Source organism: Gavialis gangeticus, unplaced genomic scaffold (assembly GCF_001723915.1).
Source record: "Gavialis gangeticus isolate Ggan-Ray unplaced genomic scaffold, GavGan_comp1, whole genome shotgun sequence".
In the NCBI taxonomy this organism is placed as follows: domain Eukaryota; kingdom Metazoa; phylum Chordata; order Crocodylia; family Gavialidae; genus Gavialis; species Gavialis gangeticus.
The window spans coordinates 4,779,060-4,799,023 of record NW_017729031.1 but is presented as its reverse complement, the minus strand read 5'-3'; the positions used below and the strand labels follow the sequence as shown (position 1 = coordinate 4,799,023).

Sequence of the window (19,964 nt, the reverse complement as noted above, 5' to 3'; positions counted from 1 at the left end):
TCCTGGCTTTCAAACAAGTCCCTAGCCTTGCTCAACTCATCGTCAGAAGCAAACTCTTGACTGCCCAACAGACATCAAGCGGAACACAGAAATGTCTAACTTGTCAACATATCTCCACTACCACTACTATCAATGCCCCGCATAACAAAACTATCAGAAGCCATGGTTTCTACACATGCCTTTCCAAAACTGTGATAGACCTGATCCAGTACACCAAGAGCCCTCATGGCAAGTATATGGGTGAAACTAAACAGCAACTACGCACCGGAATGAACTGTCACAGAAAAAATATAAAGGACAGAGACCATTAGAGCACATTTCTCACAGAACAATCACTCCCTCTCTGACCTCACTATCCTCTTGCTCAAGGCAAATCTACCTGACACCTTTAAAAGGTGAACTTGGGAAGAAAAAATCATAAATTGGCTGGACATTAAGAACCAAGGACTAAACAATGAGCTTGGCTTAATGGCATATTATATTTTACTGGAATGGCAAAGAAAGAGGTGCTGGACTGTGCAGGATTGACATGCTTAGAAATTATCAAGAGGAGGTTGCCATGGCTCAGCCATGTCAGGAGAATGGGAGGAGACCATATCCTCAAGAATATTAAGATTTTGAGGTGGCTCTAGAAAGCAGGGTCATCCTCTATGGCAGTACCACAAAGTATGCAAAGCATGAAGTGATTCAATATCAGCATCACTATAGAAAGCTGGGAGGAGTGTGCAGAATCCTGTCCAATCTGGAGGGAACATCTGGCACTGGGTGCAGATCAACATGAAGCCGCTTTGATGCAGGGGATGGAAGGAAAACAAGAAAGAAGAAAGCGGCATTCTGTAAACTTGGACGCCAACTCATACAACACATGGATCTGTGAAAGATGTAGCAAGCTGTGTCACTCAAATTGGGCTTGTCAGCCACAAGCAGATTCATCAGGCGTCTGACTAGATCTGTTATGCATACACCATGATTCAAAAGATGGACAGTTGTCTATTATTATATTTTATCTAACCCCTTAATTATTCACACACACAAAGTGAGAATGACCCCCTTTCCTTTTGATAGGCCTTGATCTCCCAGTAATCAGCTTTTTCCTTCTGCCAATTGTGTGTCTGCTACCCCTGGGAATTTCTCTCACCCCCTCCCACAATTGTTCTGCACTATACTGTGGCATATTTTGGTCAGGCCTGGTAAAGAATGTCTTGCATTCAAAAGTTTGTCTAACTCTGTCCCAGCTCTACAGTTGGTCCAATAAAAGATATCACCCTAAGACACCCTTGTCTCTCATATAATTCCTGACCACCACAGAGCTACAGCATCACTCTTAGAACTATCATACGGTGTGCACAGTTCTTTCGGATGATTTCCAGTAGCAATCAGTATACATACATACACAGTATACGTACATCACAAGGAACAGTGGGTGCCTATACACATGCCCTGAAGCTACTCTGACACACTGTAATCGCAGCCTGTCAGAACAGACTTGATTAATTGAGTCTGCCTGAGTGTGGTAATTACTGTGCTCCAGCATCATGTGTATCACTGGCCCTGCACTGAAAAATGGCAGTAGGGGCATTTTAACTAAAGCTGGTTCAACAAGCTTTAGTTAAAGTGCCCCCGCCACCATTTTTAGCACAGGGATACTGATAAATGTGACTGGGTGCTTTAATTAAAGCGGCTCTTGGACTACCCACCCCCATTGCTGCATGGGAATGATCGTTCTTTTTTGTCACTTGTGTAATTTAAGTTGAAAGGTCAACTAGTCGGGGATTGTGTGTTATGTGTTTATATGAACTGCATGCCCTTATAAGCCCTCTTTTTCCATTGTTAGGAAATTAGTGGTTTTATGTCCTGAGGCAGGAGAACTACTATCCCTTATAAACTGCTAGAGTGCCTAGGGATAGATTTTTACTTTCTGTCAATACACAGAACTCAAAATGTTCTTTCACCAAATTTGTTACAGGGACTACATACAGAAGTGAGAGAGAACGTGAGGAAACCTATGTGTATTACATTACCAGCTCAGTTTTGGAGACTAAAGAGATTTGTAATCTCTTTGTAAATGTCTGAATTGCTGGGTACATTTTAGAGTCCAACCTGAACCCAACCTTTTATTGATTTGCTCATTACTGAAACTCCTAAGTGAAATTTAAATAGCTTCTAAAATTCGAAAGTGAAAAAATATGCCTGATTATTCTCAGAAATGCTTTTTCAGGCTCTTACTATGTTAAAACCAGGTTCTTGACCATATTACCTGCTATGTACATCATTTGGATGGGAAAATAAATCAAGATTTTCAAACGTGGTTGAATAGTCACCCAACATTTGTATGAACTTCACTTCCCTTTTAGAAACCAATGGTAGAGGAGGAAGCCAAAAGGGATAGGTTGGGTTCTGAGCATTTGACCTCTGAAAATAAGTCTAGTTCAGAGTGTAAGTACTTCAACCACACCAACCCCAATCCCAAAATGACTAACGTACAGAGAATTCCAGCTTCGAGACGAAATGTGAACAAAAAAGTCTAGGCCCATATTGCCTCAGGTTAGGTTTCTAGATTGGATAATGCTGGTTAAAATTTAGGGAAATGAATATGCAGGTAGTTTCCTATTGGCTTCATAGATTTCATAGACATTAGGGCTCGAAGGGATCTTGGAAGGTCATCGAGTCCAGCCCCCTGCCCCCAGGGGCAGGAAGTCAGCTAGGGTCAAAAGCTCCCAGCAAGACAGATGTCTTGCTTAATTCATCCTGAGTAATTTTACAGTGGATTAACAAGCTGCCAAACATCCAAGCAGACTAAATGACCTGTAATGGGCTCCCTTTATAGCCCAGTGGAGCAGCATCCGTGGGTGCTGACAATGAGGGGGTGCCAGAATGCTCTCCCAGGAGTCTTTGCCAAGCATGGTGCAGCCATGTGCTGCCTGGGTACAGGAGCCAACATCGTATCAGGTGGGCAAGTGGGGATAAGTGGAATGGCACCCCTTTAGGGAGTTTTTGCCACAGCAGGTGTAGCCCTGTGCCCAACAGCATATCTGGGGATGGGAGGGTACAAACAGAGCACCAGGGGCACAACCTCCACCCATCCACAAAGGCTGAAGGATCTCCCTATGCCTCTGCATACCACAGAAAATTATGAGTTTGACTTAACAATAGTTGACTATTCTTTATTATTTACTACCTGTTTGTTTAAGTTTCCTGGTTTACATTTGGAGTTCCTTCTACAAACATGAGGGATAGACATTTACTTTAAAAAAGAAAGCGGATATTTTCATATAACAGCAGCAAGATGTGCAGGGGTTAAAAAACCCCTCAAAATATCAAGAGACCCTCAGAAAAAAAATCTTAAGTGCTAGCTTCTGTCCTATAAGGATTAAATATCTAATGCCTGAACTACACTTAAGCGGTGACTGGAAACGTGTTCAGTCTGTTTCTAGGATCCAATCTGACAGGCCTTGCTCATGTAGAACTCCTGTTCAATTTGGTTTCAGTAGAGTCTGCAGGATTCATCCTATTGACTTCAGTGGCAGTTCTGCCTGAGGGAGATCTGTAGGGCTCCACATATATTGGCAATACAAGCTAGGTAGCATGTATTTAATTTCTGTCTCTGATAAACTTTAGACTGCCAGGCTGTTTTTAAATGGAAAAACAGTTCCACCTGCTGGATATTTTGAGTAAAAGAAAGGTGTCCAATTTAGAAGCATCCTCAAGTGAATTTGTTTTTAAGTACTGTATACGTAGAACACCTATATCATCTAGGTTTTTGTTTTTCTCCAACCTATTGAGAGCCACATGCATTTGAGGGATTTTTAAAAGGAGAAACGAACGGTCAAAACTAAGCAAAGCATTCGATGCTCTAAAACATGATTAAGAGAAACAGCATTGTTTAGAGTTCTTCAAGAGGGGGATAGTTTTATTACATGCCAGGATGGTGGAATATATTTTACCCAGTTACATTCTCATAAGTGAATGTGTCTTTCTTATGCAGGAAAGGTGTGCAGCCAGCAGGCTCGATCCAGGTCATGGGAATTGCCACTTTCCTATTATGGTCCCAGTTACCTTAGCCATGATTCCAAACTGTTGGCAGATTACAACAATGTCTGATGTTTGGATCATTGATTCCTAATAACATATCTTATAGTTTCCACTCTGGCTCACATTAAAGCATTTGAGTATTTTTGCCATTTTATTTTTTTCCCATGGTCATCAAATTAATTGCAATGTTTAACTCACCTATTTCTGTTTTCTAGTTGCACTATTTATATATCAACTTTTTCTTGATACAAATCTGGAAAATAGAATACCAGGGAGAAAATCATAGCAGTCCACATGGCAAATATAAAGGATTGATAAGACTGAAAGTTTTTCTTTATGCTTTGTTTTGTTTTCTTTTTGCTTTGTTTTGTTTTGGGGTTTTTTTGTTCTGCAAAAGATTTTGTTTTTTGGCCAAAAAAGAGCATTTTGCAATATTTTTTTTCTTTTGAAAGATTTAATCAATTCCATTATTGCTCTACAGATTATCCTGTTATGCAACTGTACACGTCTTAGGATGAGTAAATCCTACTTGTTCAGTGGCCTATTTTAAGAAACTACTTATTTCTTACCTTTTCATTCAGGCAATGATTGGCTCCTAGTATATACCATTCATGTGCTATCCTTAGTGTGATATACCATTCATTATTTCTCGACTATAAACAAAAGTATACTTAAAATATAGCCTCATATCTCTTACTAACAGCATTTTAAAAGGCAGCCTTACTCAAATGTAACTAGTGTAAATCATTTGTAAAGTATTTCAGCTGTTCCTGGCCAACTCCTTTACTTTTATTTTTGTTTTGTTTACTCATTTAAAATTTTGATTGGTTTCCATTTCCTAAAACAAGATATTAAATAGAACTCAGAATGCTGACTTTTATACTATTTTTCTCAAAGCAATGGAATCAAGTGGATCCGGGTCCCCTGATAGGTGGTGTATTTTGCCAGCTAAATATCTATCTATTGAAAGAAGACACCTTTTCAAACTTATTAAAAAAAAAAGATTTTCATTAATATAGAGTAATTTCTGAATAGAAATAAAGCAGTATAGAATAAATCAAATATATATTTGATTTGTCTTTATTCTTTCCTCGGTCTTAGAGTCACAGAATAGTAGAGGTGGAAGAGTCCTGAGGAGGTCATCTAGTCTAAACACCTACCTGCTCAAATGCAGGTGCATTCACAACCAAACCATCCCTGTGAAATTTGTCAGCCTAACCTACTCTTCAAACACCTAAGGATGAAGACTCCACAACTCTGGGTAGCCTGTTCCACTGCTTAGCCACCCTCAGTGAGAAAACTTTCCCTAATATTCAACATAAATTTTCTCTGCTGCTAATTAAGACCATTATTCCTTGCCCTGTCCCCTCCAGCTACAGATAATAATCTATCTCCATCCTTCATATATAAGTGAAGTATCTGAAGCATTAGAAGACTGTTACCAAATCAGTCTTCTCTTCTCCAAGCTAAAAAGCTCTATTTCCTCATAAGTGATGTTTCCCAAATCACTAATCATTTTTGTCACTCCCCATTTGTCCCCCATTCTAATTTGTACACATCTTTCTTGAAGTGAGGGCCCCAAACTGGGCACAGTACTCCAGATGAGCCCTCACCAGTGCTCCCTTTTTGCTATAATTAGAGTTTATTTGATCTTTTGAAGGATGTATTTGGCTATATCTGTTAATTCAAGCTTAAAATTTCACATGTCTGTAACAGCTGCTTAACTACCACTTAATCATTTGGCTCTAGCCAAAAACATCAGCATTCAGAAGAATTGTTGCTGATAATATCTTGATTAAACAGCAGATTTTCAATGTTATAATTAGGCTAGAGTTTTTTCCCCCCAGAAGATGGCTTAATGAAGCAACTGTCTAGGTTTAAGCTTGTGATAATAAATAAAATTGAATATTCTGTAATTGATAAGTATTAAAATTATATCATATACTATAATTATATAATTATGTGATATACTTAGACCCAGATTCATCAGAATGATAATAGTTAGATACTTAGGAGGATGGTGAAACATTTTTGTGGGTTAAATGTAGAAGTAACAAAATTCAAGTAAGTAAGTAATAATTCTGATGATGATGATTACTGAATTTCTGTACAAAGTAGTTACAGGGGTGTAGTTTGTAGCCGTGTTGGTCTAAGGACATAGGCAGACAAGGTTCTTTGGGTGAATCTGATATCTTTTATTAGACCAACTTAAATAGTTGGGAAAACATTCTTTAGCAAGCTTTCAGGTTTAAAAACCCTTTGTCAGGCTGAGGAAGTCTCTGCAGTTGGTGTGTGCTCTTCCTGGATGGAATGAATAGTAAAGAAGCCAGAGGCTTGTATGCATGCAAGACAGGCAGTCAATGAACGTGTAAATTGAGGAGTCAGTGAATGAGACACAGGCTGTGGGGGGAGAAGGGGGATGAATATAGCACTTAAATAGTAGAGAGGCACCTGGGGAGTCAGTTGTCAGGCAGGTTATGCATCATAAATCCAGTGTCTATATTTAGTCCGTGATTTTTTGTATCCTGGAGGTTGATGAAGTGCAGTTCATAAGCTCGTCCCTGAGAAGTGTTTTGTAAATTCCCTTTGAGGATTAGAACTGAGAGATTGGTGAGAGAGTGGTTTTCTTGTGAGAAATGTGCCCCCACAGGTAATTGGGTATTCCTGTCTTTGATAGATTTCTGGTGTGCGTTCATTCTGGTGCACAGTTGTTGTTTGGTCTCTCCTATGTATTTTCCATCAGGGCATTTGGTGCGTTGGATGAGATTATATTACATTTCTGGAGGTGCAGCTGGAAGATGCAGGAATGCTGATGGCTCTGTTGTGGGGTGTAGTAATTGTGGTAGTGGTGCAGATGCGTTGGCAGGCTTTGCATTTCTTATCATGGCATGGTCTGGATCCATTCAGTGTGTTCTGGGCCTGAGTAGAATATACAAATATACAAAATATGTTTGTAAATATACAAAGTATATTCTGAGCAGAATTATAAAGTACAGTAAAAGCTCTGTTATCTGGCATCCCCCGGGAATGGGGGATGCCAGATAACAAACTATGCCGGTTAATTGAGTGGCCCGAGCAGGTGTCCTTGCCTTTTCAGGCTGCCACTTCTCCCGGCGCATTGCCACCCATCCCGCAGCATCGCTGACTCTCCTGTGGCATCGCAGACTCTCCCACGGGCCCTGCGGGCTCCGCGGGACAGGGAGATGGGCCCCGTGCAGCCTGTTATGCCCCCAGGCCATGGGGGCTCAGCAAAACCGGAAGTGCCACAGTGGACACTTCTGGTTTCACTTTACCTTACAAGCTGGCATGCTGGTTAATAGAGTGTACTGGCTTGTAAGGTGCCAGTTAATGGGACTTTTACTGTAGTAGCATTTTGTATTAGGGGTCTGATTCCCTTGCATTTATGTGAGAAAATTGTTGCTGATCCCCCTAGCACATTTACCTGTAAAATTTCAAAATCAGATCATATAAATCACAAAAATTAGTGGGCGATGGACCTGAAGTAAATCATGAGGTGGATGTGATTTACTTAGACTTCAGTAAAGCCTTTGATTACCACACTCCAGCAGCCTCCTGCATCTTGTGTATCAGTGTCCCCACATTTAAAAATGGTGGCAGGGGCACTTGAATTAAAACTCGTTGAGCAAGCTTTACTTTAAGTGCCCCTGCTGACATATTTAAGCATAGGGGCACTGATACATAAGACATGGTGGCACTTTAATTAGAGCAGCTCTTGGAGTTGCTTAGTGTTTAGCCTAATGAATTGCTGTTACCATGCTCATCTTGTTGACTTCCTTGAGTAAAATGAGAAAGACAGGGAGTAATTTTTTTCTATGAAAAATGTCCTCTACCTGTGTTCTAAGATCTCTATCTTTTTATCTTTCTTGTTTGGTGATCACTCATTTTGGTGCATAGTTTTTGTCTGGTTTCACCCACATAATTACCATGAGGGCATTTTGTTCACTGAACTTAGATATGCTACATTCTGGGATAGACGTGTGTGACTCATGGGTTATGATGTTGTTGGGAGTATTTTTTGTGGCAGTAGAGATGCATTGGTAGGTTTTGACTGTATTTTTAAGGCAGGGCTGGCTCACGTTAGGTGTCTGTTGATTAGCAGAGACCTGTTTGGGATGAGAATTTCTTAAGGGCTGATTTTTTTTTTCAGATACAGGCTATAGCTGTTTGGTGCTGCTTTGATGCATCAAGTGTGGATGGTAGGTGACAAACAAAGGTATGAGCTCAGCGAGGTGTTTTCTCTTGTATAGTAATAGGTTACTATGGGTTATTTAGGTGACTTTTTCAAAGATACAGTCTGTTTCTCTCCAGAAGTGTATTTGCTGGGTGGTATTTGAGGGCCTGAGTAGATATCACCTTTTCTTTTAATGTTTGGGATGATTGCTGGTTTTGTGGACATTGTGTGGTGGTCGATGTGTTTTCTGTATTTACTGATTTGAGGGTGCCCTCCAAGCTGTAGAATTAGGATGGTGTCTAGAAAGTTGATGTTAGTGTAGAAGTATTGCAAGAGAATGCGATTCCAGGGTGATAGTTGTTAAACCTGCAGTGTATGTTTATAAGCGAGTACAGGTATTCAGTGCAGATGAAGTACAAAATTCCAAGGGTTTACAGTTCCCCTGTTATAAATTGATCAAAATAGCTTTTGTTTATATCATATAATTCCTCTACTATATTCATAACAAACATCAACACATCTTTAGCAGATCATCATGCTCCTTGTACATCTCCTCATTATCTTGTGTGTTTTAGACCATCCCCTTCCAGCCTTATCAACAGGTCTTGTGAGAAGTCTGCATGACTGATGCGCACTCCAGCCTAAGTTTTGCGTATGCAGTTTGTATATTAGTTACATCTTCAATGAGGCCTACTTTTGGTCAGTGCTTTGGTCAGAGCCTTTATATGAGCAGTATATGCACTAATCTATGTTCCAGCAAGGCCTGTATCTAAAAGAAAATCAGTTACATTCACAATGGAGTTGAGTAGGAATGTATTCAATTATTATTTTTTCCCTGGTGGAAAGTTCCAGTTCAGCAAAATAAAAATGTTTCTAGGATCATAGCAGTTTTCCTAAAAATTTAACTGAAAAAGATTTATCAAATCCAGGATGGAGTTTTTGATCAGAGGAAGTAGTAGTGACTGAGTCTGATGGTCAGGATAGTGGGAAATCCCGATTCAAGTCCCTGCTCTAGCAAAATTTTATTATTACGAAGTGGAACAGTTTGAGCCTGAGGGTAAGAAGAGCTTCCCAAAAAATAGCCAATAGCAATGGTGTCTGGGACATGGAAAAAATACAGAAGATGGTCCTCAACCAAGGTTTAACACCTCACAAATGGGTGCCCTAACCACCAGGAAACTGGCTACTCTAGGCTGCTTTTCTCTGTCCTCATTAAAAGGTACTGTTTTCATCTCTATACAAAATGGGAAATTTTTTTGAAGTTTTGAGAAGTTTTGAAGACAAGAAAATCATTTCTTGCCCAGCTTTGATATGCATCCATCTCTGATGTCATGAGATTATGCAGAGAACTTTCCCAAATAAAAATTAAGCATAGAATCTTAGAAAACATTTACACTTCCATTTCCAATGTATTACCTATATTTATCTAAAAAAGTGAACATCAGATGTGCTAGGGTATTTTTCCATATTTCGTCCGATTGATGAGTTGACAACTGGCTGATACAGTGAACCATGTGAATAGTATAGAATTGATTTATTTATAGTAACTAGGTGAGATTCTGAACAGGGAGCAGTATACTCTGGTACTATCCCTTCTATAGAACTTACGTGCATAGGAAATTCAGTGCAACTGGGAAATACATTAAGAGGTACAACACAAAAACATTTAATATCATCATAAAATTCAGAAATGAAGATTTGGGTTGTGTTATGCCAAGAACTAATCAGTTTAGCTGGTTAATGTCAATTTTTCGATGGCTACAATGTGGCAAAGTAATTGAAATGAAGTAATTTCAGGAAACTGAAGGAGCAGTAGCCACAGAAAAGAGTTGACCTTGGTCATTTTTGTCTTTTGAGAGCATAATTTCTCAAACTATAGGCTGTGGACCACTTGTTGATGGTCTGAAGAATTCTTTGTCATCATGTGGTCCTAGCCTCCCTTGTTTCTAATTACTAAATCTCAGAAAAATACATCTAAAATGTGTCCACTGTTTATCAATTAATACTCTTCCATGTCTCTAATATGTAAAGTTGTTACATGAATGAGAAAAGGGAAGGGAGGTATCAAGAAAAGGTTTTTCTCTACATGGTCCACAATCTAGAAGACCTGGTTTACACTGACAGGCTTCTGTTCCATGCACAGACCTACTGAAGTCAAAGCCACCAGTGTCAATCAACCCTCTTCCCTTCCCCCTTCCCACCTTCCAGTATGCACATCCATCTGTAACTGGTCAGGAATTCCACTCCTTTCTGTTGGGTATAAATCTGGCTACAGTGATCCATATATTCATTACCTTGACTATTGCATGAAGAGCTGCTCACTCTGGGAAACAAAAAAACGTAAAAAGGCTGCAGTCCTCTGCACCATCTCTTTAACACAACACTTAAACACATCCCACAACACAGAGAGTGCTTGTTGTGTCAGCACTAAGGTGGAAGTAGAAAGGTAGTCTGAATATCATGAGTAGATTAATTGCAATCCATTTTGTTTGGCTGGACAGGCTGCTCTCCCCAGAACATCATGAGATCTTGACACTTATTTCATGAATTTTCTAGATCAGGGCACCATACTCATTTGGATTCAGCCCAGGGGGGTTTCTCATCAGTCAGGTGACTCATGGTGAGGAAGGGTGAGCGGTAGCGGCATTAATCCCCTGGGTGATAGCCCCACTGATGCAACAATTCTGGTAGCTGTAGGAGTTAATGCCTCTATCACATGGGCTGGATTTGGAAGTGGGCCTCCCCAACTGTACACTTCTGTTGGTTTGAGCTCTGTGAGTGAGGCTGGCAGGAAGCACCTAATTATAGATTAAAGATGAGACAGCTGCTAAGTTATTCATCACTGTCAAAATTTAGCTTAACTTAAATGTACTTTTTGGGATCTTTAATGTCAGAAAACACCAGTGTGCCAAGGTTTAAGTGGCAACAGGACAGGTATTTTCAGAATCTAACTTTCGCAATGAGATATCCAAAAGAATAGTTAAGTCCTTTTTGTGAAACTAGCCCCTGTTTACTTGAAGTAGCAAGTTCATAGAGTAGAAAAACAAACAAATAACACTACTACAACTGTTAATTAAGAGTTATTAGCCATAGACTGTGCCCTTAGGTTCATCCTTACATAGAAGCAGCCTCCAAGACACAATTTCTTCCTTGTTTCTCTTATTCCAGAGGGTATTAATTTATTGCAGGTCCATAACAGGAGCAGTTTATAACTGCTGGCTGTTGTATTGTAGACCTGAATCATTAGTTCCCAGTGTACATGAAACAGAAGGAAGGCAGGATGAATTTTTCTCAGTAGTGAAGAAAGTAACCTTGCTACAGCTATATATGGACAGTTTTGTGATGTGGATTTTATTTTCAGTCAGCCTTTTAAAGCTAGCAAACTTAAAATACATGAACTTTACATGAAATAATCCATCCTTCTTTTAAGTTACTGCTCTTAAAATAATTTCTTAAATTTGAACAGACCTGCAACATACCTTTGAACATTTGTTTTAAAAACTTAGGGTTTTTTTCTTTCTGAGGAGGAGATCAAAACACATAAAACAGCTGGCAAACTAAAGCTAAAAGGGAGCAGTTTGAACTATAAAGTTGAAACATTAGCTGCTCTCAAATATTTTCATATGCAGTAAAGTTGGATAAATTGATATGGCTCTCAGTTATTCAAGTTCTTTTTTAATTGAACTTTGATTCTGACCTACCAAATTCATAAGATTTAATACTATCTGCCATTAATTATCCAATAAAGGAACAAATAATTTAATGCAGCTACACATTTTCAGATTAATAAATTATAAATAATAGAAAAAGGTTGTTTTTATGAGCCTTTAATTTGCTAAACTGAATGACTGTAAAAGATCAGTGTTGTAGCACCTGCAAATACTGTTGTATCTTACTGAATTATAATTATAGGAATTGGAAAATGATTATAAAATGATCTGTGGCATTTCTGTGTAGCTGCAAGGATGCTGTTCATTGATTATATATTTCTTTCAAAAATTCTAGGTGTTGTTAAAGTGGATTATGGTGATGTTTCAGTAAGAAAAGCATTAAGAGAAAATCTGAAATGTAAACCCTTTTCATGGTACCTAGAAAACATCTATCCGGACTCCCAGATTCCAAGACGCTATTACTCACTTGGTGAGGTATGAATTATTTATCTTGGCTAAGTAGGAAAAAAATAGAAATTGTGCAGATGGGAGCAATAGTAATGAACAGAGTTTCTCTAGCATTCTGTGTAAAATGCTTCTTAAGTGTGCCCCAAACATGATGTATTTTTTTTTATTTTAAAAAACTTCTTTTCTATTCAATGCTTCAGAAGAGGATGTCTCTACAGCATGCCTCTACATTCATACTTAAAGATTTGTCTTCTAAAACAAGTAACTTGCTTGAAAATAATGTTTGTGACTAATACTGTTAAAAAAAAACATGCCAAAGCTGGAGACAATGCTTTCCACCAGCATTTACATGCCTTATGTGTAGAGAATGATTTATCTAATTTTTGACTGAATGTGTTTTGTGCATGTATTACCTTATCTTACCCTAAGCTGTGTAGAGTTGAATATCGTGAACATTCCTAACAAACACAAGACTTTAGTTCAGGAAGGAACAAAAACCTTTTACAATTGAGATAACAGAATGGTGTAACGGTAAGCTATGTTTTATATGAGCTGTGTTTTAAGAGCTTGGCCTTCTTCTATAAAAAGATAGCTACTGATAGAGCAGCAGTCAGACACTTACAGTTTTATTACAGTTGGCAAAGTAGCCTCTCTATACGTTAAGAACTTGCAGTGCCAAGTAAAGCCCAGATTAGGGTTTTTAGACTAACCATGAAAAAAGTCAAACATTGTTTAAAAGAACATCAAGAAAAGATCCTACCTAATGAGCATGAAATAATAGGGTTTGGCAAGGTAATGTCACATTGGGAAACCAAGGTATGTGAAAATTATAAAACAGTCATTAAGAATACCTTATTTTCACCCATACAGACTGAGTTTCCATGGGAACTAGAGGAAAAATTCAGGCAGCATCTGTGAATTAAAATTCTCACTTGTCAATTTCAGCTACAGGCTGTCACTTAAGGAAGGTGGATTTTTGCACATGTAGCCAGAGTACTATATGTGGAAAATGGAAAAAGAACAGTTACATTATCTCCTGAAAGAAATCTTAAGGGTGTCATTTCTTCCTCTTTTAAAAGGCATATTGTTTCAGGTAGAGCCAGCACTAGGGGTTCTAGCCTGCTCAGTTAAATTGCTTATTTGGGATCACTGCTAGCTAAACAGCACAGCAACCCTTAGGCTTATAACATCGAACATTCTCTGCATAACCAGCTTGGTCTTCTGAGATCAAGCTTCTTGTTCATCTTGCTGAGATGCTGGCTGGCTATTTAACAGCAGATTCTTTTTTAAGTAAAATGATTCTCTGATCTGATGCTAAATTATGTGTTTGACATTTGACACTTATACATTTCAAGGGGTGCACAGTCTGATCTATTTTGTCAAGAAGAGGAATAACTGCTTTCACTTGAGATTGAGATTATTTGCCTAAATTTGCAAGATTTCATGCATGATTTACATAGTACTGCTATGAAATCAAATAATATTTCTCTACCATTAATCATTTGTATTTTTACATATCTCAGTATTTCAGAAATAATGATTGGTATCATATTTCAGTTTAATTTGAATTGTGCTTGGCCACTAAATAATTTAAATATTACCCTGTTCCTTTCATAAGTCAAATGTACAATTTTTAAGCGAGATCTCAAAAGATATGCAATTGTATAGAATTAATGTTCTTAAGTAGTTTAAGGATGCATGTGTAACAGAGGGTTAAAAAGCAGATCATGATGCAATGACTAATCTTTTCTATTAAATTAATTGTTGTTAAACGTCTTACTTATGTTGAGGTAGCATGTCAATCTCAACCTTATATACAGATGTGATTATAAGTCTGTGAGTATATCATCATGTAGCATATATGCCTTATGAAGTGGAATGAGTACCGGAAGTTCTTTAAACATCATGTTTTATTCATGCATACCTGAAACTGGAATGTAAAGTAAGATGCAGAGCAGCAAGTATTCTAGCTGTGCACTTTATATTGAGGCTTCAGGTTAGTTTCCATTATAATCCCCTAGTCAAAAACTTTGAAAACATTCACCTTTAGCATTAAAATTCTTCAAATTTAAGATCTGTTAAATGTAGGGGTTTTTAAAAGGTTTCAGCAAGGCCTTTTCTACACTTGACTTGGGAGAATCATTGCGGCTAGGAAGTGGGTTACCACATCTTTACAAATGGAGATTAGAGGTGGCATCTCTTTCCAGAAGTGTGAGACAGTTCACCCTCAGCACATATCCAGGGACAGCAACTTGAATTCCCAATCCCCATATAGTAGGCTTTATAACAATGAAACAAGCTGAGCACTGCTAGTCCTGAACCTATCTTCTGCCTTTGCATGGCCTTATTTTTAGGACTGCTACAGAATTTGCACTGCAGTAATTTGCATGGACTCTAGACAAAGTGTTGAAGGACTGGCTTAGAACTGAGAGTAGTGTTATTCATTTATAAATGAACCAAATCCCTCAAGCAAATCCATGGCTTGCAGAGCAGACGGTTTTGTTTCCCAGTATACCTGATCCATCATAGGTCATGCTGACAGGCAGCTTAAGTGGACCAGAAAGATAGACTGGTAGTTTATTAGGACTTAAAAAAATTATGAATTAAATAAATAAATGTCTTGTTTAAATGCCTTAGTGACAAGGCCTCTGTTACCAAGGAGGATGCTGAATTAGGTCTGTAGTTGGAACCACTTTTTTCCTGCAGGGGTGGGCCCCAAGTCTAGAGACAAGTGTTCAGTGCACATAAATCAGTTTGAAAATGGCTGAAACCGGTTTGAGATAAACCTCATTGAATGTAGTATCAGACTTCACTGAGTTGGCTCAAACCGGTTTATCAGACTTCACTGATTTGGCTCACCGCTCCCTGCTAAGCAGGAACTTCCCCCTCCCCTCTGTCTTGCTGAGAGGTGTCTGTGTATTAGCTAGCAGACCACATGCTGGCTATGGTCTGTGCTGTGGCAGACAGGACAAAGGCAGAATCAACTGGTAGTTGGTAATGTCCCTCTGGTGTCTTCTTAATGGAGTGATAAACACTGTGTTATCAATTCCCTGCTGAGCTGGTCAGAAGGGATAGGGGGGAACCCTTCCCTAATCACAGCAACCTACAGGGGCCTGGCCATGTCCCCCTCAGCTCAGAACTTTGAAAGAGAAGGGAGGTCTGCTCTAGCACCCCCTGGCGTCTAGCCTGAGCCACTGCAGGCATGTGCCTGCATGTATGAGATGTCTATGCAGTTACAAACTGGTTCAGCCTAGCCAGGTTAGACTAACCTGCAAAGATTGAATCAATTTAGACTCAGGCTTTTTGAATGTCTGTCCCTAGCCTAAAAGCACAGTATGTATGAATCATTTAAAGACAACCTTGGGTTGGTAAATACACTCTCTGTTACAGAAGAACATTGTTAAGTTCTGAAGTGTGTGGTATTTTCAGAGATGCTGAATACCTGATGCTCCCACTGACTTCACTGGGAATTGTGTGTGTTCAGCATTAATAAAAACAGGATACTAGCTTGATTTTAAGACTAAACTGTAAAATATGCCAAAGAAAAATATGCACTGAAGAGAGATTTCTTTCCTGAATTGGTGCATTGTTCCATGTTTATTATCCCAAGAAAATATTTTTATTTAACTGTGGAAATATTTACCAGATTCCAAATGTTTTTCATCCATTCTCTCTGCAGTTAAATTTGCCCCTGGGGATGGAGCAGTTGTTATGGACCAAGGGGGAAATTTTAGTTGGAGCCCCTTATTAAAATGTTGACAACACATGTTGGGAACAACCAGCTGCACAGGATATTGTATTGCAGAGGAGGGGAAAGAGTGCTTCAGACAAAAGAAACCAAGGCAAACCATTTATTCCTTTGAAGGACACGAGGTCTTAAGTGTCTATGCAGAGCAAGACAGACTCAGTTTTTAAAGACTTCATGTGACAGGCTTAGACAAAGGAAACTGTCTAGTATTCATGTGATTTACCTGAGAAAGCTGGAGAGTTCAGACTAGCCCTGCTGGGATAAAATAAATGGGGAAATCTAAGAAATCATGTTGTTCTATATTGCTTTCTGCAGTGAAGCCATGTCTCACTGGGTAAGTAAAGTAGCACAGTGCATTGAATTATAGTGAATGTCCTCCATACACTTGAATGGTATATCAGTTTATTCCATTGTATGTGTGTTGTAATATTTCACATTTTTTAATCTACTCTACTTTTCAAAACTGGGTACATGCTTTGAAAAGTAAAGTACATTATATTTATACATTATCTATGATAAAACATCCATTAGTGCTTTCAATTCATGTAGCTGAACATTCAAAAGGGTAGTTGCTTGTGCAATTATCAAATTTTCACAAATGGGAGGTTTGCAAGCATATTTTTTCTTAAAGGCCCTCTACTGTGCTTGCTTCTGCAGATTTAATCCTATTGTGTTTTTTTTCAGTGTCTTTTGAGTTTCTTTTAATTTACAGTAGACCTCAGAACAACTGCACTGTTTGGGGCCCAAGCCCACATATCAAAATATGTGTTTGTTCAGTCACAATACAAAGTAACTGTTACATCTGTTTACCTGCAGCAATAAAAGCATTGTAGCCGTATCCTTGTTCCATTCAGAGTTAAATGTTTAGTGATATAGCGCATTTATATGACTGTAGGAGCAGGCAGGAGTACAAGTTGATGTGGTCAAGCAGCAACTCTGATTCCTCTTTTGAAAATTACCTCTGTCCATACCCAGAGATGATAGCTTAACAAGATGTTTTGAAAGGCAAGAGAATTAAGACCAGTATTTTTTCAAGTTTTCACCAAGGCCATGACATTTTCTACTGCTAGAAATGTTTCTGGGAGAGTACAAGCATTACTCTACAACTGCCCCCTCTCCTCTGCTCTTTGTACCTTCCCAAGACTAGTCTGGGGGAGCGATGACCCTTATCTAGGGAAAGCAGGGGGAATGGTGGCTGCTCCAGTCCTCCTATTCCGAGGGAAACTGGAGCAGCAGGGCAAAGCCCCCTTCCCACTCTTCAGATCCCGAGGACCATGGCATGAGGAGCAGGCAGTAACCAAGGATAGGCCACTCTTCTGTTTGGCTTCCAGTGGTCACAAGTAAAGTAGCGAAGCAGCCTGGCAAACCCCATTACCAGTCTGAGGAATTTCCGACCTAGGAACAAGCAGGGAGCAAGGAATGACTTGCTCCTTCCTTCCCCTTCCCGTCTGTGGGAGAGGTGGGAGCAGCTTCCCCCTGTGCCTTCTCCAAACCAGGATGATCTTGGTCTGGAGAAGGCAGGGGAGCCTTTCCTCACCACTCAAATTCTTCTGGAACTGAGAAGAGGAGAGCGGCACCAGTCTGGGGAGCCCCCAGTCTTAGGAGCGTGTGGGGAGCACTTCCCTACGGCTCAACTCCTTGTGGTCCCTGCAAGGGGGAAGTGTACAGACATTCATCCTCCCAGAAGCAACCTCTGCTAGGTCAGAGATGGGGTATTTTTCTCCCATGCAGAGAAAAAATAATGGATTGTTGGTCTGGGATAAACTGTGTAAATGCCTGTATATTCTTGGTTTCTACGGGGAGAACTGTGATTCTCTCAGTAAAAACACAATACCTGTATGTGGCCCAATAGAATAAAAGTTCCTGTTAAGAAAAAAAAAAAGAATGAACTCTTTATTGGCCTTCAAGAGAAGGAAAGAAACTGCACTGCAGAAACAGCATGTGGTGATGTGAGGTTGCTGTGATACGTGGTTGACTGAAGTGACGTTGTTTGGCGTTTTACTGGATTTTATAGTCACCTGCTTTTGTTTTGACCCTTGTGTTTCTTCAGATCAGAAATGTCGAAACTAACCAATGTCTGGATAACATGGGACGCAAAGAGAATGAAAAAGTGGGCATATTCAACTGCCATGGCATGGGAGGAAATCAGGTAAAAAATAAATCATTCATTAGGTGCACTGTAATTGCTTTCAAATGGTGCTTTCTAATGTATTGCTATATAAACCAGGGCACAACAATCATCTGAACACTTATTAACAACCTGATTTAAATTCACCCAAATGATTCTGAGACTAAGTCTGAATCAAAGCTAACATTTCACTCTTAAGCACCTGACTGCTGCAGTGCAGTGATGCATTGTTTTTTAAGCATTAATATTTACAGAGGTACATATGTCCTAGGCGTTTTGTAGTTTTGGCAATACTGAAACAGCTGACTCACCTTATTGTGCTGTAGTAGATACTGCAGCACAAATGTAGGTGCCTAGGATCACCTGGTATTCAGAGCACACTAAATAAGAGCTGTATTGACAGTTAGTGTGTGTAATACTGAGGGATAAAGTTCCAAGCTGTGTTCTGGCTTTCTGAATTTCCTGCCTCCTGAATTTTAATCATAGTCCAACAGCCCATCGTTTTTCAAGTAGAAGCTCCAAACTTTGAACACTTACATTGTCTGCCAGACCTAGCAGTGTATTTGAGTGAATAGAATACATTCTTGTTTGAAAGCAAAGACTACATTGCACTGAGTGGGTGCAATGTAGACACCCACTCAGCAGAATTTGGCTTATGGAACAAGCCTCCATTATGGAATTGGATAGGACAGCATCAGTGTACATGAATCATGCTCATTGGAGGGATGATGGGTGCATGTGCAGAGCAAACATTTCTTGGGAAATTGTGTGTTCAAAAATGAATTCTTCTTTCAAAAATGTAGGTAATACTTCTTAACTTTAAAGGTTATGGCTGCATATTAAGCCCTCAGTATTGACTTTATAAATATATTAAGAGGCTCTTTGTGATGTATGTACAGAACTGAATGGCACATACAGTAATAGTATGAAGAGGTGAGGGGCTGAAAGAACAAGGCGAATACATTTACTGTCATCTCTGAAGTTGGTCCCAGGTCAGATCAAGGTTGACGCAGATTGGCAGGGAATTTTGAATTATAATTGTACTCTTGATTTTCAGCCCCGGATATAAATAGCAGTCAACCTGACACCATTCACAAAGAATAATTTCACTTTGAAACACTACGTCGAACACACTAGCAGTACTTCTGGTCAACAAAGTAAACCTGTATGTAGGAACATTTTACAAGGAAAGATCAGAAATGGCAAACAATTACTATTAATATGCAGCGTTTCCTCTTACGCAGAGGCAGGCAATTATTCCATCTGGAGGGCTGCTTACTGAGTTTTGGCAAGCTGTTGAGGGCCACATGGGTAGCCCTGCCCCTTGACAGTTGCCCCGCCCCCAGGCACCATGTTGGAACCAGGCATCCTGCCCCCCAAACTCCTGATCTTTGCCACTGGAAGTCCCTCCCCTTGCCCCGAAGCACTCCTTTTGGGAAGGAGGGTGCTGCAATATTGAAACCAGAGAAAAAAATCATGAATCATATACAAAAAAATAAAACATCTACTATAACTTATTTTAATTTTATTCAGAAATATTTTTGTACTGATTTATGTGTTTGCGAAGTGTATCTAGAAGTGATTGTATAATAGCTCAAAATACAGTCCTTTTGTATATTGTGTGTGGATGGTAATGGGGTGTACGTGGAGGGGTGTGGTTGGGGAATGGTTGTGTGTGATGTAGTGTGTGGGATTGGTGGTTGGGGTGGGGGCTGTGGGAGGGGTGTGGGGTTATGGTGGGCAGGG

At 39.4% G+C, this 19,964-nt stretch overlaps 1 protein-coding gene across 1 annotated transcript in view; it reads left to right on the top strand.

The window, feature by feature from the left end:
• The window catches only part of GALNT13 (polypeptide N-acetylgalactosaminyltransferase 13), a 259,112-nt gene that overhangs the window by 145,309 nt on the left and 93,839 nt on the right, over window positions 1-19,964 (top strand). Inside the window, exons 7-8 of the mRNA XM_019522794.1 lie at window positions 12,230-12,369; window positions 18,141-18,239. Coding sequence (XP_019378339.1) covers window positions 12,230-12,369; window positions 18,141-18,239 — 239 coding nt within the window. The remainder of the gene's footprint in view (window positions 1-12,229; window positions 12,370-18,140; window positions 18,240-19,964) is intronic.